General features: G+C 42.7%; 2 protein-coding genes across 2 annotated transcripts in view; both read right to left on the minus strand.

The window, feature by feature from the left end:
* The window catches only part of igsf11 (immunoglobulin superfamily member 11), a 105,682-nt gene extending 94,020 nt beyond the window's left edge, over nt 1-11,662 (minus strand). Inside the window, exon 1 of the mRNA XM_053422843.1 lies at nt 11,602-11,662. Within this exon, the coding sequence (XP_053278818.1) occupies nt 11,602-11,662 (61 nt within the window). The remainder of the gene's footprint in view (nt 1-11,601) is intronic.
* An 8,897-nt stretch (nt 11,663-20,559) lies between these two features.
* Nucleotides 20,560-22,546, minus strand: wu:fb18f06 (putative uncharacterized protein DDB_G0292636). The gene is made up of 4 exons (XM_053422643.1): nt 22,404-22,546; nt 22,098-22,183; nt 21,461-21,736; nt 20,560-20,798 (listed from the first exon to the last, which is right to left on the minus strand). The coding sequence occupies exons 1-4, from the start codon at nt 22,423-22,425 to the stop codon at nt 20,793-20,795; spliced, it is 390 nt and encodes a 129-aa protein (XP_053278618.1). The 5' UTR covers nt 22,426-22,546; the 3' UTR covers nt 20,560-20,792.
* Between the last annotated feature and the right edge of the window lie 169 nt (nt 22,547-22,715).

Consider the following 22,715-nt stretch of genomic DNA (forward strand, 5'->3'; position numbering starts at 1 on the left):
TTTTTAGAGGCTGCGCAATTATCTGCTCAAGACAAGTCAATAGACCACCATGTACTCAAAGCAGGTCACAGGATCTGCATTATCTCTCAGTGTGACACCAGCGAGCTCAGCCCCTGGGTTCATCAAGTGTTGTAAGGTCATTGAATCGTCGTGCAGATCAATTGGCAATCAATTTTAAATTAGTGATGCAAGCCCACAGGACTCCAGAGAGTACAGTGGAAAATACCGATATATAGTCCTTGCTTGAGGACTTGCTCGTGTCAGGGAACTCTGACCTCAAACCACCCGCAGCGGAATCTGCATCCCAACGCTACATTTCGAAATGTCCATCAAAAGCTGCTTTCGACAGGCAAAGAAGTTCAGATATTTTCAGTGGCTCCTGACATTTTCAGGGACTTTTCTTGCCAGCCCCCGAGCAAAATATCCAGAAAAAATTTGGAGTGAGCCCCTAAAGCCACGCCTCTCGCTTTCACGTGAACACTGAGAACACAGGATTTCTGTAGCAAAGAAGGGCAAGGGCAGAGGGGACTTCACATTGATATGGCATCAAAACATGTAATGAAAATGGACCATAGGACTGGCAGCACTAGTCATTTACTGCTGTTAAACATACTCCACACATGCAAAAAGAAAGGGTTGGGCTGTTTGATTCTGATCCAAATCTCACAAAGTGTTCACAGGTTACCTTTCATTTATGAGCAATGCATCAGGAGATTGTGTGGGTGAGACAAGCTCACGACAACAGGACAATATCCAGAACATTTAGGTGGGGGGGGGGGGGGGGGGCGTCTTGGTACAACATGAAGGAGGCAGGACAGAATGTATAAATTCCACTGCAGAAATCCTGTGTCAGCCCTTAACACCAAAATACCTCAAATCTTGTTCTTTCTAAACTGACATCTGTGTCTTCATCTCTTACATGTATGACACCTCTTTTACATTCTTTTTTGGGGTTTTGCGTTCCTCACATGTTAGAAGCATCATCAACACCCCCACTCGCTTGCCTTGACTTTTCCTGAAGTATTCTCACATGGGCTCACTCGGACAATGTCAGAGGGCAACTGACATTTGCGTTCTCACATCCAGCCCCATTCAGAAAATGTCAGAAGTTCGATGCATATCTGAAAGTAGCTTCTATCCCATCATGAACATATTGGCTGTTTTCACATTTGAGCCGTGTAACCCCCACCGCTGAAAATAAGGGATGATGAGTCATTCTCTGAAAGGAACGGGCCATACGGAGATCCAACAAGACCCGAAACACCCGCCATTAGCATCCGATGAGGTAAGATTAGGGTTTAGCAACATAACATTATCAGAGCTTCGGTGACATGAGGAGGAGGCTGAGATGGTGGAAGGAGTTACTATCAGAGAATCCTCAAAGTTATAGTGAGTGTTGACAGTTTACAAAGGCGTCTCAAAATCCCTGTGACTGGATGTTACTATAGTCAGCTGCTACTTGAACAAATGCCGTGTTCCATTCCTTTAATTTAGCAATTATATATGTGAAATTGGAATTATTTAGTCCGTCCAATTTCCTGATTTGTGGCCTTTTGTGAGACCTCGTGTCACTTTACCCATTTCTGTCGAATCAAATTTACTGCAGTTCCATTTGAAAAGCAGATTTATTCACTGTGAAACCAGTGTTTGGTCTGCAGAGGAGCGGGTGAGGGTTAATTCCCAGAAAGGTGACCTGAGCTTCCCCAGAGCCGAATTTATAGGGTGGTAAATAACTGTTTACATTCCTCATGCTGCAGTTGCAGTAAATGAATTCATGAAGTAAAATTCATATGAGTCTTGTCATATGCGCCAGTCACAGGGGTGGACTTTATTTGCTGTCAGTGTTTCCTGTACCATGACCGGCCAGGACATGTTCAGGGTGTTGAATTCATTAGATAATTTGTATTACGTCAGATCAGCAACTTTCAAACGACCGGATACTAGAGGAACACCTCAGGCAGCTCATCTCATCAGCACCCTCACATAGTGATTTTTCCGCACAATGACAAATGAATTATGAAACAAATTAATAATGTAACTAGAGACAGGGCTAATCTAATTCACTTTTCTATTTTTTTGGGAAGCTGCAACAGACTCATAAAGTCTGTCTGTCTCTCTCCTCCTGGTCGGCCCTCTGTCTTTCCAACAGATGTTATCACCTCCAAACCTTTAGGTCTGCTTGGTCAAATAGCTATAAGTGGTTTTTCTTTTCTTTTCCACTGGTCAAAAAACCCACTAACACCTACGTACATCTTCTATCTGCAGTAGGAATGAATACAATCAGCCTTCACTTCTGGATCCACTCCCAACTCGGCAGTGATGGAAACATGACATCCAGCTAAACATGTAGGAGCTGATGCTGCACCTATTGCGTGATGTTATGACATTCATTGAACTTTCTAGCATTGGAGGGTAACTAACTATTTTTTTCTTCCTATCGTGCAAAAGCCACACTGGCAAGAGAGAGCTTTTCAGTTTCAGGTGCATTTGTTACGTCTAACATGGCAGAAAGGAAAACTATTTACTGGCAATAGCAAAGGAATCGATCTGCCTTTTTAGTGGGTGAACTGCTTATACCCGCTCATTTCGGTGTAAAAGAGGTTTTATTCATTGCTATCCCCCTGTTTTTGAAATGTGCCAATTTGTCAATTTGTCTCCTAAAGGCTCCACTGAAGGAGTTGAAAGACTGTTCACAGATTTCCCACTATGCAGAAGAAGGAGCAGCTGGACAGTCTGAAGTGAGGTTTCTTTCATTTCCACAGTGTGCTCACTGGAGAGAGCTCAGATCTGTTTAATGAACCTAAAAGACAATCTGACTGTCTGGAAACCTGGAGACTTGTGATTGGTGGATGAAACTGATGAGGTCATTACAGTCCGGGGGAAACCTTGATCCTCTGGGATCCACTATAATTAATTTGCCAGGGGAAAAGACACACACACACACACACACACACACACACACACACACACACACACAGAATGCCTGTTAACACACACCTGTGGGAATAATGTGTGCACAGGAGCATTTCCTTCACCATTGATCGGCGCTCGTAAAGGCTTACAATGATAAACACGGCAACTATTCTCGGTAATACCAGAGATCAACTTAACGACCCTTTGGCAGACACTTATTGAGAACCACAATATATCACACAGCGGGGGAAGTGAATGGTGTAGGAGGAGTCTGGTCAACTACAAGTCAATTAACATGGATTGTTTCCAGCATGAAAATGTGTGAGCGGGTTCCCTAAAGCTGGAGAGAATGGCACTATTTGTCCCGGGACTGGGAAGATGAATACAAACCAATGAAAGACCTTCATTCAAGTACAAAGTGCAGGAAATTGATCCAGGCACATAACCCACTTTTTGCCTGAATACCATTTCTGTTAGTAAAACTGTTACACAGATGTAGAGTGGGATAACAGATCTAACTTTGTTATTTTTCTGCTATTGATGTGATATTTTACAGGAGTCTGCAACAAAACAGTGATTATTCAGTCAGAGTATCGTCTGTGGAGAAACCCAATCTGTGACGAGTTGCGAGCGCTGACTCACACTCATGACTCTGCTCGGACTCTTTTGAACTGATGAGGAATTTGTCCACTCTCTTTGTTCACGCTCGGCTTTTGGATCATTCACTCATGGGTGGTTAAGGTCTACGCCCATGTGCCATGTGGATGAACCACAAAGTAAAACTTTTTTTGTAACCATATGATGCTTTCGGAATATTTTTCCGGCTAAATGTGAGTTACTGACGTGATGTGCGAGTTCTGTCAGCAAAGGTCCCTTCAAACCTCAGGAGCCAGTAAAGCAAAACTGCTCATTTGAAGGAGAAGAGCTTCAGGGTGCCACGACATGAGGAAGACATCCGCTTAAATATGTATAAGCTCAGGGCTCTTCACACTCAGACACACACACTCACACACACACACACACAGACACTCACACACACTTGAATGGACAGCCAAGCGAAAAGATAGTCTCATCCGTATGGCGCAACCTGTCACAGTGTATGTTATGGACCCGAGGTATGACGCATGTGTAGATTCACTAAATCTTCCCCTCAGCACCTGTAACCAATGATATAAAGAACTTTTACAAGTCAATGGTGATTCGATTTTTGCCCCAACGAGGCAAGGCCTCAACCAGCAGAGGCGTGGGTTTGATTCTTAGCTTATTCTCTGTCCTATCCATTAAAGGCAATAAAAAGCCCCCAAAATATATATATTTGTAAATGGTGATTCGTTTTCCATCCTTGTATTATAAGGTTCACATGTGCCCCAAGTTTATGAGGTTCCTTCTTTCTAACTAAGGTCGGCTTTATGATCTCGTTGCTTGAGCATGTTCAGAAAAAACTGATGCTGCTGCTCAGTGATGTGGTGAAACCTAATGTACATAAGCAAGTTTTTTCTTGCACCTTAACTACTGTGGATTTATCTTCAGATACCTTTCACCTTTACTCAAAATTTCAGGGAATATCGATATTTTCTCCTTCACTTTGTTATACAATGATTTGCTTTTTACATTTTTTACATTTATTAAAGTCATCAATAATGAGAGGGGAATTGGTCCATTGATCCAATCAGAGCAGACAGGTGACATTAGAGCCCGCCTCTTGCAGCAGCATCATCACTGGTGGAGAAACGTCTGAAATGGAGTCGGCCATAATGATGTAGTGGACCGTTGCATTGGAGAATATAGACAACACTCTGCAAGTGCTTTCACTTTTAATTCTTTAAGTTTATTTAAAAGCAAGTCCTTACCAACTTCATCTAAAATAGAAACATTATTATCGTACTTTTCCTCGATTGCATTTTTGTCCATTCATTTGTATAATATATTTCCTCCACCATTGCTGCTCATACTACAGAAATGCGTCACAGATTTTGATCCCTGATATTAAGTCTTAAAATTTCTCACATGGCCTAAAATAAAACTTTTAATATAGTTGTACATAATCCCGATGAGCTGATGCTATGATAAATGCCACCCTACTTCCCCAGCACGCTTTTTAATCATCTAACCCAAATGCAGCTCCATAAACCCAACTGATCACATATCTGCATCAACCGCATCACCCCCCTCCCCACACGCTCATGATTCACTCATGATTTCCTCATTCGCCACCCTGATTAAAGGTAGAACCAGCCCCGCCATCTCAATGCGCCAAACCTCCAAACCCCCAAACCTCTGTGAACTGGCCACATCAGATGTTTTGCCCCAGTTGCTTGGCCGAGCGCCGCGTTGCTGAGCCGCCTGTGGACTCCCTGGGACCTAGTTTAATGTGTGCTTAAGAGACCGCGGGACCGGGCGGAAGCTGGGCTCTCTCCCCCTAAATATCAGCCTATCATTTATTCATTCACACTCCCAGAACGGCCGCCGCCGCCATCATCTGAGGACCCTGTCGTCTGAAGCTCTCTGCGCCTCTGTCGCTCAAACACACACACGCACATGCACTTTGCAAGCGGTCCCAGAGGTCTTTTAATTTTTTGAGAGGTTATTTTTAGAGGGGAAAATAATCGAGGTGGAAAGTTCCATCTGTCCAACACTCTTGTTCCAGCTGCTCCTTTTTAGCGGCAGGCAGGCGGAGGAGAGGGAAAACACTACTTATCAGATCAAACTGACACAGACAGGATTTGTTTCATCATATGCATGTTCTAGTTATATACTCAGTGTATTACATGATTAAAAAAATGTGCAAGATCACCTGGGGTCACAAAAACCAAGAGTCCGATTAAATGTAATACTACGAAATAAAAAATAGTTAAATAGTGGTGGTATGAATCTCTTGTTAATTTTTCCACCTAATTTAGGGGAAAAAAATGTTTGGGTAGCGGTATCTCACTGATACTTTGGATCAGCTGTGTGACATGAATCATATTTAAATATTGACTTCATCATATTTTCTCTTTTCAAGGCTCATGATATTCTGTTGTCTAAATCTAAGTATTTGAGTTTCATCAGCTTTGAGGGGACCACAAAAACGGCATTAATAAAAGTGATGAGCTGCTGTATTTTCATTGGACCCTCGGTCTTCTGAATAGAGTGTGGTTATGCTGGTTACCGCTCACCCCAACCGCTGCAGGCAGATGGCTGCTCACGTCGAGTCTGGTTCTTCTCGACGTTTCTTCCTGTTAATAAGCTTTTTCTCTCCACAGTCAGGAAGAGTTTGCTCGTTCTCTATGTTTAAGGTATCGACCTCAATATGTAAAGGGCCTTCAGATAATGTATGTTGTGATTTGGTGCTATACAAATAAAATTTAATTTAATTATTGAATATAGATGTTAAAATAATGTTATTTGTCCATAAATATTATTTGCAGGGTTGATAATTACAGTGCCTTGCATAAGTATTCACCCCCCTTGGACTTTTTCCCATTATGTACTGTTACTAACTGGAATTCAAATAGACTTAAATAAACTTTTTCCCGTTTGATCAACAAAACATGCATAGTACTTTGGAGGTGCAAAATAAATTTTATTGTGACACAAACAATAATGAGAACAAAAAAGTTGACATCTGTTGGGTGCATAAGTCTTCACCCCCCTGTGTCAATACTTGGTAGAACCCCCTTTCGCTGCAATTACAGCTGCAAGTCTTTTGGGGTATGTCTCTACCAGCTTTGCACATCTAGAGATGGAAAGGTTTGTCCATTCTTCTTGGCAAAAAAGATGAAGCTCAGTCAGATTGGATGGAGACCGTCTGTGAACCGCAATCTTCAAGTCTTGCCATAGATTCTCTATTGGATTGAGGTCTGGGCTTTGACTGGGCCATTTTAAGACATTAACATTCTTTAATCCAAACCATTCCTTTGTAGCTCTGGCTGTATGTTTAGGGTCATTGTCCTGCTGGAAGATGAACCTCCGCCCCAGTCTCAAGTCTTTTGCAGACTGCATCAGATTTTCTTCAAGGATTTCCCTGTATTTGGCTCCATCCATCTTTCCCTCTATTCTGACCAGTTTCCCTGTACCTGCTGAAGAGAAGCATCCCCACAGCATGATGCTACCACCACCATGTTTCACTGTTGGGATGGTGTGCTCAGGGTGATGGGCAGTGTTGGGTTTTCGCCACACATAGCGTTTTGCATTGAGGCCAAAAAGTTCAATTTTGGTCTCATCTGACCAGAGCACCTTCTTCCACATGTTTGCTGTGTCTCCCACATGGCTTCTGGCAAACTCCAAACGGGATTTTTTATGGATCCCTTTCAACAATGGCTTTCTTCTTGCCACTCTTCCATAAAGGCCAGATTTGTGGAGTAGACGACTAATAGTTGTCCTGTGGACAGATTCTCCCACCTCAGCTGTGGATCTCTGCAACTCCTCCAGAGTAACCATGGGCCTCCTGGTTGCTTCTCCGATTAATTTTCTCCTTGTCCGACTCTTCAGTTTGGGTGGACGGCCTCCTCTTGGTAGGTTTGCGGTTGTGCCATATTCTTTCCATTTTCTTATGATGGATTTTATGGTGCTCAGAGAGATGTTCAAAGCTCTGGATATTTTTTTATAACCTAACCCTGCTTCATATTTCTCCACAACTTTATCCCTGACCTGTTTGGTGAGCTCCTTGGTCTTCATGATGCTGTTTGTTCAGTAATGATCTCCAACAAACTCTGAGTCCGTCACAGAACAGGTGTATTTATACTGAGATTAAATTGCAGACAGGTGGACCCTATTTACTAATTATGTGACTTGCAAATGTGACTTGTGAATGCAATTGATCGCACCAGATCTTTGTTAGGGGTTTCACAGTAAAGGGGGTGAATACATATGCACTCAACACTTTTCAGATTTTTATTTGTAAATAATTGTGAAATCCATGTAATATTTCCCCCCACTTCCAAATGATGCACTATTTTGTGTTGGTCCATTACATAAACTCACGATGAAATAAATTTTAATCTGTGGTTATACCATGACAAAATGTAGAAAAGTCCAAAGGGGGTGAATACTTATGCAAGGCACTGTATGTCAGATTTATCATACCACATAAATTCAATGTGCAATATTCATATTATTTATCATATAAATAACTGTACTTCTGTTGTATACTCGTTGCACCCTCGACTTGTGTTTCCTCAACATATTTTATACATTTGCATATTTTCCAAAGTAAATATTTGGAACAGGATTAATTTGAACAATTTGATTTGTGGATGACACATTTCTTGATTTTGTTGTGCTTGGGCAATGGCAATAAAGTTCTTCTTCAAGTTTTTATCATAATAGCAGGATGTCTTTCGGTCTTTGACTCACCGACTATGTGACGTGAATCATACGCCTTGATTTAAGTGAAAGCAGCCGAATTAACAGAGGAGACGGTGGGAGCAGCAAACGGAGCCGGCTCTGTAGTTTCATACTGGGGACTTCGCGCAAAGACTCAAATGTTAACACGCTCACACAGAGAGAGCGCAGAAGGGAACTGGTCTAAGTTCAGCTTTGATGCAGACACGAATGCCCTGAATGTCAATGAGCTGGAGAGAACTCCACGTCGTCCTTCTTTTGTGATGCTCCAGCGTTCCTCATCCCTCGCTGGACTCCTCATCTCAAACAGCGGGATGGAAGCCTGCGGGGCCAATCTGAACATTCCTCTTTAGGCAACTGGTTCTATAGGATGTTATTATGCAAACAACCAAAACAAACAAGTGCAGTTGAAAAGTTCAGAGCCACCAGCACCTCCTCCTCTGCTTTACTTTAATTTGCTAATTTTAATTGATTGGACCTCCGCATCGGTCCCCACCACACCCCAGAGGGTTGTTGGCGGTGGATCGTTAAATAGGGGGCTTCGTGGATAGAGCGGTTTGTTGGTATCACCAAGGGGGGTGATACCAACATCATATTGTGAGCATGAGAGCTTCTGACGTTAGTAAATTTTGCTTCAAACATTTCATGCAATGCAGATTTTTAAAAAGCCAACTTTTCTTCAGTGTGTAGCAAAAATATGCTAAAGAATGCCGTTGTCATATTTTTTTTACTGATCATTTGTGTTTTTCTTTCTATGTGCTTTTGTTTGTGTTAGTGCATTTTTGTGTTTTTTATGTCTATGTCTTAATTGTATGATTTTTACCAAACAAACTGCAGGCACCGCACACGTAAACCAGAGTTCTAAATCTGGCACATTTACATGTTGGACACAAGGATGCATTTTAATGAATGTGTATTGTCCCTTTTAAATAAACACATACGATATCTATGTGTAACAGGGGTGGAGGAGAACATGACACGTACTTTGACAATTGCCGAAAGTACTTGACCACGGCTGACACCTGCCCACTATGAATTTCACTTCCTCCTCTTGTATTTGCTCACAGATTTCTCCTTTTCAAATCTTGTCTTCAACGTTTACTTACAATCCACGGATACAAATACTCACTGGACGGCTTGTACATCACATTCAGGCCAAAAAGACACGGATACATCCGAGTGGAACAAGCCTGACTGTGAACATGATGAACAGATCAGATCAATCCGGTGACAACGTCTGACATGCAAAAAGTGGAGGTCAGTACACACAGCCAAAACAAGCAACCACAATCAATACAGAGTTTGCTGCATCAGAATTTATTTATAGAAACACTGGCAGCTCCCCACCAAGACGCAAGAGGAGGGAAGAGAAACCGTCCAGAGAAGGAACGCACGCAGCTTCTCTTGTTAATGGAGCCGCTCAGCTCACACATGCTTGTTTGTTCTCCTACTGTAAAGTCATTTGTAGCCATGAAGCTTCTTCCCTCACTGCAACAACTGAGGCAATAAACTGGGAAGACTTTGATCACTTTGGGGGAGAAGGACGGGATGGCCACCATCTACTGCTTTCATTTCGAGCCATTTTGCAAAGGGCAGACGGACGGAGAAGCTAATCATGTTGTTGCACATATGTGTACGTGTGTAAGCCTGAGTGAAGCTGACAAGACACTGTGGATCCACTCAGTGCCGACGTACACAGCTAAACAAGTGAGCAGCGGAGTGAAACACCTGGGCAATCTGCCTCTAAATTCAATCTCGCACAATTGTTCTGTCCAAATTGACATGTCAGGCCCGGGTGTGTGTAGGTGTGTAGTTGCGTGTATGTGTAGGATAATGTGTGTGTGTGTTTGTGTGTGTGTGTGTTTGTCTGCATGGTTCAGTGGAAATGATTTTCTTGTCCTGACAGGAGGCTCAATGGGGAGACTGTGTTTTCTAGTATTTTTATTTTCATGAAATATTATATGAGAGTTGAAGTATATCCAAAAGAAGATCATTTATTTTCAACACACAGCTATATAAATCAATCCCATAATATATTTGAACCATCATCATGTATAAGCCTGCATCATATTTGCTAGAATACATCCACTAATGATCCTCATTCAATCATTAGCACCGATTCATCTTTTCTGCTCAAACTTTTTTCTCTGAAATACAGGAAACAGATAAATATCTTATATAATACTACCATATTATGGTTTACAACCTATGGCTAAACTCACTCAACTTACATGCACTCTCAATGGAAACATTTTGTATTGCTAAAATAAAAATAACAATAAGGGACATTGTACTAAGTGTAAATTAATACATGGTCAATATTTGTAGCAATATTTTCATCAATAGCGAAATAACAGGTTCAATATAAACTTATATATATTAAGTACAGTGAAGAGCTATTGGGCTGAACTGATCTTCCTCAGGTTTGTAAAGTTTCAGTTCAAGTATAAGTTCAAAACCACGACCTTCACTTTAGTCGTTAAACTGTACAGATAATGATAATATGAAATGAATCGTGTTAATTATCGATAGTCCCACACGAACATTATTATCTTGATATATTTTAATGCCACATCCTCGAGCTCTTTACATAAGGACAATGAACTTTGCCATTTAGTGTAACACACACATGCACGTGCACACAAAGCACAATTTCCCCATAGAACAATTATAAGAATATACAGTGATTTGTTTTCCTCTCGCCTGTGCCGCCTGGCCACCGTGCGTTCCGTTAATCGGGCGGATTACGCAGCGCAACCCTGCACCGTCTGCTCCGTTTCTATTTCAAAACACACTCTCTCCCGCTCCTGGTCCACGTTTAAAAGTGAATCACTCGCGTTTTTTGTTAAACAAAGCAGCAATGTGTGTTGTGTAGGACAGGCAGAAGAAAAAGTAGTATCAGTCGGCAGAGCGCATTATGGATGAGACGCGCACAATCAAACTGCTTTTTTTAGGGGGGGGGGGGGGGGGGTAGATGCCACTGTGACTGGAATACTGAGGAAGAAAAAAAGGAGTCTAAATCTGTGCTTTAGTTTGTTGTGATGGAAATGCCGGGGATTTATAAGCTTGATCCAAACATACAGTATTAAGAAGGGAGGAGGGGGGGCACGCGCTCCTGGAGAGGAGAGGTTGAGCCCCCGTGGCACAATTTAAATCCAGATACATCTGTTTTTCCAATACTGATGCAGATGATTTGTATTGATGATTTGTCCACGTGATTCACACTGTAAGCCCTCTACCTCACGCCTATTATCATTATTATTATTATCATTATTCTTGTTTTGGGGTAGTGAGGGTACAAGGTGCGAGCTGCGTACGGCTTGGATGAAGTAGACTGAAGTTTCCAGAGGTGGATGAACTTACCCTCCATGCAGAAGATGACCATCCAGGCTATCCATAGGTCCGAGTTATGAAACTTCACCATGGTTCGTAGCTGCTCGGTGACTCGCTCTCGGTTCTGAGCCCAGTTCTTTCTTCTCCTTGTGGAATCACAGCTCCTCTTCACAGTTTACTTAAAGAAAAGTCACCGCTCCTTCTAATGACGTCGGACATGAAAGCACCACATTTTCCAGAAACAGCGAGAAAAGCACAAAGAATAAAACACGCAGAGCATTTCTAACCGCCGCCGGGCACTCGTTTGCTCTCCCCCTCGGGCGCTTCTGGTTCTTCTCCACTATTGCTCCTGCGTTCTTCGGTCACTCCAAACTGTTGTTTTTAATGCTCTGCACCTCTCCTGTCACTTTTACGCACGCTTGGATGGAGAACCTGCACCGTGCACCCGCTGACGAAGGAAGATGTTCCCACAGTCCAGAAAGTGAGTTTAGGCACGGAGCAGGACCTGGCACTTCTCCCGTGCGCTCAGTGAGACTCTCCAACACGTCTTGTTGCGCTCCATGGTTTCTTGTCTGCTCTGCCGCGGGAGCTGAGCGGAGCCGCGAGCAAAGTCACACAGCAGAGGGAATAACTACACTTCCGACCGAAGTCTTTCAAAATAAAAAAAGTGGAGGTGATGTGTAAATGGGACAGAGCGGACGCAAAGGGTGATAGGTCAGTGGAACACTTCCTCTATGTGTCACACATGTGAACTCTCCTGCATTCAAATACGACACATAAAAGACTAAGGAAATGTGGAAAAAAAAAACCCGTTTTTTTTCCAATAAAGTGAAGCGTAAAATCCGATTGGCCTTCTTGGCACATTCTGAGCCATTCGATATTTCTCAAGATAAATATATGACATTAGTTTTTATTCCATTCGAATAAAACTGTTTATCCGTTTAAAAAAGATTTGTGAAGTTGATTTCCCTGAACAACCATCAGCTTGAAAACATATTTGTAGATTTGTAACTTTTAATATTGATGTTTAAGATGCATACTTTATTTTTGTGGACTTTCACACTGAATAGTTAATGTGGGCTGTTGTGACCTCTGAGAAATGTCTTGTGGGTGTTTCTACAGGTATCATGAGACAAATAAAACCAAAAACACTCATATTTGTTGTATGATCTGCTCCTATGAAAAAGGCTTGGTCTTATACTTATTTCTAGAGGACAGCTAATTCCAGATAGTCTCCCAGGATAAAGCTATAGGTAAACAGTCTGAGCAGGTGAGCGGAAGTCCCAGAAACTAACCTGAATTTAATCTGCTTTTAATTTGTAGGCTAGATAAATCCACATGGCTTCCTGTTTTAGTCTGAGCGTGTGAACGCGGATTGACGAAAGCGCTCACCGGATGATAGAGCTGAGCTCGAGCCGGGCTGTTGCTAGGATACCGCTGACGCCAGAGAGAGAGAGAGAGAGAGAGAGAGAGAGAGAGAGAGAGAGAGAGAGAGAGAGAGAGAGAGAGAGAGAGAGAGAGAGAGAGAGAGAGAGAGAGAGAGAGAGAGAGAGAGAGAGAGAGAGAGAGAGAGAGAGAGAGAGAGAGAGAGAGAGAGAGAGAGAGAGAGAGAGAGAGAGAGAGAGACGTGCATGCCCTCCTGCGGTGCGTCCACTGAACGACCGATAGATTACAAAAGAATAAGTAAAATGAATGGCCCCATTAAGCCCCATAGAATTTTTTACTAATGCACCTTTTAATACCTTTAATATTGTGTTTGACTTATATAATAATGAGAAGAAGAATATCACACTCTGGAGCCGCTCTAGTATTATTGTAATTATTATTATTATTATTAATATTGATCATAATAATAATAATACATGACTAATAGTGACCTAAACTGCTATAGATTCTCTCCAATTTGGTTTAATACTGAAATGCTTCGATTGTACGCTCACGTTTTTTGGGTTTGAGTGTCCAAAAAGATCTTCTCCGTTTTATTGAACTCATATTTTCTTCATCACATTATGAACTCCCACCATCTGAGTAAGGCCCTTTTCCATCATTTGTTAATATGTAGATATCAGTGTGTGCCTGCAGTGCGGTGATGCTGCAGCACAGAGGAGACTTTTATTCAGGTGAGTTCTTTACTTGCTCCAAGTCTTTTACCATCAGTGTCACCTATAAAAATCTATAAATATTCAGTTGTGGAGAATAATTAAAAGAAGTTTTCACTTTCAGTAAAGCTCAGCAGGATGAAAACTCATGGCTATGGGCTGAAGGCTCCACTTGATTAAAAGGAGCAGGAGTTAAAACCAGCGCCTCATCCCTCTGATCACACTACGCTCACCTCAGGACTCCACACACAGGTATGTAACTAAAAAACTCATAAAAACAACTAATGAACTAACTTTTTTCTTGCCCCAATTTGCTTTATTAATCTTCGAGAAAGCTAAGAAATCCAAGGGGAAGACATGATGGTGTCAGTGCCCTCTATACATCCGTCTATCCCGGGGTCCATAGCTCCCTCCTTCACTTTGTCCCAAAGCTGTTGGTGGGAATTCAGAGACGTTAAGGAATCTTAAGGATTTACCAAAGCCTTAAAGTCTCTCTTTCTGTCCGACTTTCATCACCTCTGCCCTCAGCTCCCGCTCTGAAAAGGTCATGCAACTGTTTTACTTACTGCAACACCAGGTGCAGGTGAGAGGTGCAGAGAGAGGCGCTGGGTGTTTTACCTGAAGTCCTCTGGTGTCACCAAAGAGAACACTGGCTTTAATGGTGCAATGCATTTAAAGTGTCAGCCGCTGTTGGCTGTAGAATGCTGTAGGTACTTCAGCTTTAAAACTTACATGTGTGAGGTTTTGTTAACCAACAGCCAAATGTTATATCTTGAAGTTGCATGTTTAATCTGCCAGACTCCACAGTCCAAACTCTATTTAATGTCACCTGAGACAGAAAAGCTGCAAATTCTCACAACTGAGGAGCTTGCACCAAACGTTTTTGGGCATTTGTCCCCCTTGCACCTTTTATTTGATGAAAGATGCATTTTGAATGAAATGAGCTCAACGCCATAGCTGAGTGTTTCCACCTTAAGGGCACACATACATCCATGCAAAATCCAGATTATGGGTCAACGTTCACCAAAGTTAAACTCCAGATTAAGCCATGATGTGATTTGCCACAGTAAATTGGGTTAGGGTATTTGTTCGCCTCCTCGCACGCAGAGATTGAGAAACTGAAACATTCACGTTAGTATAAGGAAGAGAGAGGGTTGAGGAATTACATTTGAGCCAATTTAACCCACATAGGAAAAGCGTTTTGGCCCACATTTGGCCCACATCCCACATCTGGCATTTTAGGTTCCCTCCAGATTACACTTTGCTCAGGGCACTTCTTTTTTCCCATCCATTTTGTTCAGACCCCGAGAAGAACGGAAGTGTTGCCTCATAGCCTGAAGTGGCCCTCATCTGTTTGCCCTCTGGGGCCACAAGGGGACTTTTTTCATGACAAAACTTTTGAATATATAATTTTGAGGGGTGTATTGGGCTGCTGGAGGAGACTTTTGAGATTTTATAGCACTGACTGTAGGCCTGTAAGCAAGTTACAGAACATTGTGCTAAACTGACAATTCACCATCGACATCAAGGACATCATGAAAGTGTTGGAATCTCAAACGTCTTTACTCTGAAACAGCAGGTGCAGCGTTAAAGTAAAGGGAGCGTTTGTGTTTGGGGTCTGGACTCTGCACCTCCTCTGGTCACCAGGAACCTCCTGGCCAAGTCTGAAGTCAACTCGAATAGAGGTCGTCGAGGAAATCATAGAAAAGAGAGATTTCTGCATTTATTAGTAGAATTTCATAAGAACTGATTGTAACTGTTTTTTGGTTTCTATTCATTTAGCAGAAGCTATGGACTAATGCTGAAGACATCAGTGATGCAATCAGTCAGGTGGCAGAAGTAACATAAATTCAAACAGACGCAGTTCACAGAGCCACATGCTCCATGAGGGATATGTCAGAGGGATGAAACACATGCTGCTCTGAAAAGACATGCACACTTTTGGCCCAAATGAAACCTTGTGCATGTTTCATTTGACCAGATCAATACATCAATAACATGCTCTCGTATCTCGCCCACTGATTCCTCCCTTCAATATTCCCTCACAGGTTAAATAACATGAGGCTTTGAACATGACGGATGGGTTAAATTGGGTTTCTCAAGCAGCCACCGAAAGATGCATGCTTGATTTATTATTGATTCCCTTCTGAGACTGCTTCATTTTTCTTCTTCTGCGCCCCATAAAAGATTCAAAAGACCTGAAGGAGATCCTCGATGCTTAATGTTGTAGTTCTCTTCTGCTGACAGCCCTGGCTGCAGTTCACAATAACTGGAATATTGATGTCAGGTAAACGGAGGAGTTGTCTGAGCCGTCCGGACCGTGTGTTGAGAAGCTGCAGTTTTCTTATTATTTCAGGTCTGATTATGTCAACGTCAGACGTGGAATATTCATTTACTCTACTTTTACTGTGTTCTATACTTTCTGATTTAACATGAGTGAAATATTTAGTCATTAGTGCTTGAGTAATTTGGACGCTGCATAATATGGTTAATGGACTGTATTTATAAAGTGCTCCACTTCCATTCACAGTTACTTTTTGTACCACACACCTCAGGCACGTGCACAGATAGACCCCTAGTGGTGCTCAAGCACTGGCCCTTTTGACCTGGATTAGAAAAGTGCCCTCCTGCTGTTGCCCAATTTTTTCTTCATTCATCAATATTTAAGAATAAAAATTAATCTCTCTGTCATCAATTCCCCAAATATGTTTTGATATCTGACGGGGCATTTATTTGAGTTCTTTTGAGAATTTCGCCCCGACATGCTCCGCTGCGCTCACAAGCGCAGAAGCTGTTCGGATTTGTCCGAAGCTGTTCGGACCAATCAAATTGTCAGGGCGGGCTTTATACGATGATGGACAGATGATCAACAGTAACGTAATCAACCACGTCACCGAAGAGCGCTTGGGCCCCCGGTCTCTTTTCTCTGATGCCTCAGATGAACACGCTTCTTCAGCCTGGTCTCCTTCGTCGTCTGTCCATTTTTTAAACACGGGAATGTGGAGTTCCAACCGTGTTATTAAGTTCTTACAGGGCCGACAAATGCGATACGATTTGTTTAATGTGTTGTGGAGTTGTAATCCTAAACGGAGAACTTGTTCGTACGTGCATTCACCTTTACGCCGGTTTCACACCGAACGCGTAGGCGCAGCGCCAAGCCTTAAATAACAGCTGGCTCCCATCCACTCCCATGTTAAACCTTTGTGCGGGTCACACCGGAGGCTGAGGCGCCGCGCTGCGCCAAGGCTGCCTAGCGCCGTGGAGAGATATTTCCGGCGTCTAGTCAATTTTTTCCGCTTGGCGCTATCGTATCGCACCAGGAAACACACTGAAAAAAGATTTTAAACAATATTGATGACATATTTTATATAATATAAATTATCAAATATGCATCCCATACTTTGAATTCCCCTTCTCCTCCTCTTCTTTTAATTTTACCAATTTTACCAATGGCATTATTAAATGTCCCCCTCTGCCCATCCACTACAGCCATACAAGCAGTCATAAAGAGAGAGAGAGGGAGGGGGGGGGGGGGGGGGGGGCTACGTATTCTCCAAATAGGCTTGAGTGGAGAATACGTAATTTACCCTCGACACCCGACATTTAACGGAGCAAACAGCGGAGAAGTTCTTCAACATGGATTACATTAAATTAATAATTGAAGTGGAGAAGTACAGTGAGTTGTATGAGCCTCGGAACGTGTTGTATAAAGACAACACCAAAAAAGACAAATGTTGGGACGCTGTTATTTAATGTTGGAGCAACAAGTAAGTATATGTGTGCGCTGCCGGTGAGGAGCGCCGCAGGATGAAGTGCGCCACAGGACGATTTGCGCTGCACTAGGATGTGCGCCTATGTGCGCCCCAGGATGATGTGCGCTGCAGGATGAAGTGAGCCGCACGATGATGTTCGCCGCATGATGATGTGTGGTGATGATGTGCGCCGCCGGATGATGTGCGCCGCCAGATGATGTCTGCCTCAGGATGGGATCATGCACATGAAAACGCAGAAGCATATGCCGGCCTTGACTAGTGCGTTGGGACGGCGGAGGGGCTCACAGCAGCACCCGCTGCTCGTTGAGGACAGTAACTGCAGAACGATACACACTAGACCCTTTTTGATTTATAGTTCTACGAGCCTTTTTGTTCCGAAAACAATTCACCGCCAGAACAGTAGTTGGCGCAACGGAAGCCGAGCTTAGAGAAGCCTACCTCATGAGGTATATAGAAGAAGTCCACGCTGGCGCCAGAACAGTAGTTGGCGCAACGGAAGCCGAGCTTAGAGAAGCCTACCTCATGAGGTATATAGAAGAAGTCCACGCTGGTTTATTTACGTCCTCCCGGCTCCTCACACACAGTGAACGATGGTAACAGAAAAAGGCTGTTGATGACGCGACAGTTTTTGCTGAATAAAGTGACACCCAGCGGGTCAAAATGCTTATGTTATCGTGTCTTAGCGCAGCGTTCCCCGGTCTTGTTTCCAAACTGCGTTGCTAATTAACAGCTGCAACAGCTTGAAGCTACACGGAGGCAGCTAGCTTCCACACACAGTCAGCACGGACACCCGATACTAGCTACTACCAAGTGTTTGCTTCTAACCTGACGGTGTTTGAGAAACAGTGTCAAGGGGAGCCGTGGGATTAAAGTCAGCGGGTTTTTGCGCTGTTCCCACCGCAGTTAGCATGGTGGCTAGCCCGCAACCCCCGTTATCAAAGTTCGTTATAACCGTATGTGACCGTACACACATGCTGTAAGTGCTCTAACCAGCCACCGTCAGCCGGACAACGCCGCTGGCTTAGCACACTGATCATAGAGTCGTAGTTGTGATTTAGGTTTATTGTGATTTAGGGAATGAAACAGGAAGTTAGAGGTCCGGAAATGACGTTGGGCGGAAATGATGTTTTTAGTGGATCAATCACAGCCAAGGGCTATCCGTGGGCTGTCCGCCATTTCGACGTGTAGTTAGAAAAATGAGAGCTGCACGAAAAGCTCTCCGAGGAGCCTCGGAGAGGGCGTTCCACGTTGGAGAGGGCGGTCCTATCTGTCCGTGTCCGTCAAAACGCAGAAGCATACATTGGCCTTTACTTGTTGCTCCAACATTAAGCAACAGCGTCCCAACATTTGTCTTTTTTGGTGTTGTCTTTATACAACATGTTCCGAGGCTCATACAACTCACTGTACTTCTCCACTTCAATTATTAATTTAATGTCATCCATGTTGAAGAACTTCTCCGCTGTTTGCTCCGTTAAATGTCGGGTGTCGAGGGTAAATTACGTATTCTCCACTCAAGCCTATGTGGAGAATACGTAGCCCCCCTCTCTCTCTCTTTTTATCTTTATCACTGCTTGTGTGGCTGTAGTGGATGGCAGAGGGGGAGATTTAATAATGTCATTGGTTAAATTAAAACTCCAGGACACCAGAAGGGGAATTCAAAGGATGGGATGCATATTTGATAATTTATATCATATAAAATGTCATCAATATCGTTTAAAATCATTTTTCAGTGTGTTTCATGTTGCGATACGCTCGCGTCGAGCTAAAAAAATAGACTCGACGCCGAAACGATCGCTGCACGGCGCTAGGCAGCCTTGGTGCAGCGCGGTGCTTCAGCCTCCGGTGTGAACCCGGCGTTAGTAAATAACTTACAATGAGTCGCTTAACATACGTCACATACTACGTTGCTCTGATTGGTTGTAGGTCTATCCAATTGAGACAAGATCGGTTGAAACACGCCCCATAATCACAGCCCAATGCAGCGTCATCAGACTCACATTCTGACTAGAATTGTGAGTATGACAACGTCAGGCTACCAAAATATGTCTAAGCATAAAAAACATAATATTATCTTAATACTTCACTGGTTTATTTGAACCATGTAGATTCTTGGTTTTGTAGATATGACTCTGGTCTTCTTGAGTGTAACTTTATGAGGTGGAAGACAGAGGTCTTGGCTTTCTGCTGCCAAAGGATTAAATACTACTTGAGAGAGCTCAACGCACTGCAAAATTGCAAAACCGCGAGGATTTTTAACAATGTGATGTCCTATTAACTGAATTAAATCATCTGAATACTTCCTTCAGGTCCATTGTCACCTGTTGACAGCATCACTTCAGGTCGAAATAAGAACGATGCCGATTGTCATCTGTCACTGAGGAACAAGGTTTTCCAGTTTAATCCTTTATAAACTGAAGTGACGCGGCCGCCCCTTGACTTCCAGTGAGAGATTGCTGCTTTCATGAACCTGTTCAACTTGATCTAAAATAAAACAGAACATTTGTTCTTTTTGCAACTGAAAGCCTCGGCCTCTGTCTTCTACCTCATCATGTTGCTACATTATTACATTTAATTACATGGGGTGGAAAACATGTTGATAAGGCAGATTGGCAACAGAGAGTGGCAGGAGAGAATGGTATGAATATTTTTTCTCTATTTATAAAAAAAAGTCTGTAGTTTAATTGTTTATTATGGTTTGTTGAGTTATAATTACAAAGCTTATGGTTGTACAGATTTGAGAGATATGAGATATGAAGCAACAAGCAATGCCAGAAATTAAACATTATTTTTCAAATGGTTAACAATCAAAATTAATTCCTTTTGTTTATCCATTCTTTTACTAGAAGAGTAGAAAATAATTTTTAATTTGTATTTCTACAAGCTTGATGCATGTCTGCATTTACAACCTCTTTGAAAATGTCCCTTTATCATGTTTATTAAGTGTCTATTATTTCTTTTGTATTGTAAAAAAAGAAATCCTAAAAATAAACCTTCTTCATCATATACTTGGGACACCTTAAAATAGTTAACGCTGACATCTAGTGTTGAAGACAAGGAATGACACTTTTACTTGACAGGAGAATTTTAAGGAGAGAAAAAACAAACACCCGGAGTCGTTTTGTTTGTCGTCAGAACATTTACTTCTAGGAATTGGCACAATCGTTTACACAAGACCGTGATGTTTCTGTGACACCAGTGCTGGGACGAGAAGAACATTTGATGCTACTGTACCCTCAAACACTCACACACACACACAGACACACAAACACACACAGACGGACACATACTCATTTTGTCTATAGACGAGATGATAAGAGACTAGCAGAGCAGCCCTGTCCCCCAGGAAGCATCACTCCTGAAATGACAAAAAGGACAATGCTGTTACTGCAGAAAGGATACATGATTTATTAAAGGACATCTTAAGAGCCACAGCTCCTTCTCTATCTTTAATGTATGAATCATTTCTGCAGCAGCATTAGCCGTAACAAGCACTGGGTTTTGTTCATTTTTCTGTGGAGGAGGAATGGCGTGAAGTCTTGTCAGGCCATGACAGGTCTGAGAGCAGCGTGTTCTCGTCCATTTAAGTGATTGTACAACAACAGCTCTTTTACGAGTCTCCTATCTGAGGGAGGTGGGGCTGAACTCATTCGCTTCTCTTCTTCCCCTCCGTCATTTGCAGTTAAAACAGGGACGGAGTCTCTTGATGACAGAATGAATCATAAATGAAAAACACACACACACGCACAGGGAGGGTGTGGTGTGGCATGCTGGGTGAAAACAGGATCTGCGGGTCAGACCTGTTTGTGTGGATGTTCCACGCGAATGATCACATCACTGACTATTAAGCAGTCAACCTTTGAAACAAGGCGTGACAGCTGCGTTACCTGCCGAGCTGCATTTTATTGAGCTACAAGCAACAGAAGGGACAAAGAAGCAGCACTAAAACAATCAAAAGCAAGAAAAGCATGTGGTGACGAATGAAAACTTTGACCTTTAAAAGTACAGCATCTGACTCACCTCATCGCTGCTGGAGGAGGATGATGATGAAGAGGAGGATGAGGAGCCATTTTTCTCTCCATGTTTGCGCTCTTTCTTATGCTTCTTATGGCCTTCACCCTTTGACTTGTGGTCACTCTTGTCCTTGTGGCCACTCTTGTCCTTGTGGTCACTCTTGTCCTTGTGGTCACTCTTGTCCTTGTGGTCACTCTTGTCCTTGTGGTCACTCTTGTCCTTGCTACCACTCTTGTCCTTGCTACCACTCTTGTCCTTGCTACCACTCTTGTCTTTGCCACCCTAAAAATAAAAATAAAAAAGGGCAAAAGTTGACCAAGGGAAGATCTTCAATTGAGTGCGTTATCTCTTAAGGATTGGTTTTGGGCCCAGTGATCATAACTAACAATTAAAAGAATTAAGAGATGTCACCCAAAATCCAGATTTAAAAGGGGGCAATGTTTTTGTAATCAGCTTAAAACACTTGTTAATTCGTTTTTTCAAAGCTATCCAAAGAAAAATTGATCATATATGTCAGTACCTGAAAATGTTCTGAAACTCAGGAATGGACAATATGGCAAGAAAATGATATCAAGATAATAATTGTCATATAAGTCGAAGTTGACAACTATCACGATAGAAGTCGAATTATTATTTCTATTACCTTGTCACCGTCCTTCTTCTTGTTCCAGGGGAAACTGAACTCATCCTGTTGAGCCTCCTTACTCTTCACCTCCTCCTCATCCACAGCTGCAGAACAGACACAGAGAGCAGATTCAAGTTAGAATTAAAGGGTCACCCAGAGTAAAGTGAAGTGAAGCTACACATTAAATACACGTTTGGTCTCGGTGTCTCATTATAATGCATATTCTGGGTATGTTTATTATTTTAGCTGCTGTCACGTGCAAACACTAACGATCTGTAACGGTTTCAAATCAACAACTGAAAGTGGATTAAAGAGTGAACTCACCTGACGACAGGTTGAAATCCATTCTTGCTCGTGTTCTGTTCCAAACAAACCGCGAAGTGACTGACAGGCTGCTTCTCTCTCACCTACATGAAGCCTGCACCTACAACACGTGATCCAGCCGAGCCACGCCCCCCACCCACCTGATTTCACCCAACTTCATCTTTATCTACAGAGGAGCTGCGTTCACATGCAGTCGGAAATAAGAGCTTTAGCAAATGTGTTTACAGGATACACCTGCACAGTGGTTGGACCGTCGATTACATACCCAGTATACACAGGGATATGAACGCAGGGAAGGAGAGAAGAAGTATA

Source organism: Pleuronectes platessa, chromosome 5 (genome assembly GCF_947347685.1).
Source record: "Pleuronectes platessa chromosome 5, fPlePla1.1, whole genome shotgun sequence".
Taxonomy (NCBI): domain Eukaryota; kingdom Metazoa; phylum Chordata; class Actinopteri; order Pleuronectiformes; family Pleuronectidae; genus Pleuronectes; species Pleuronectes platessa.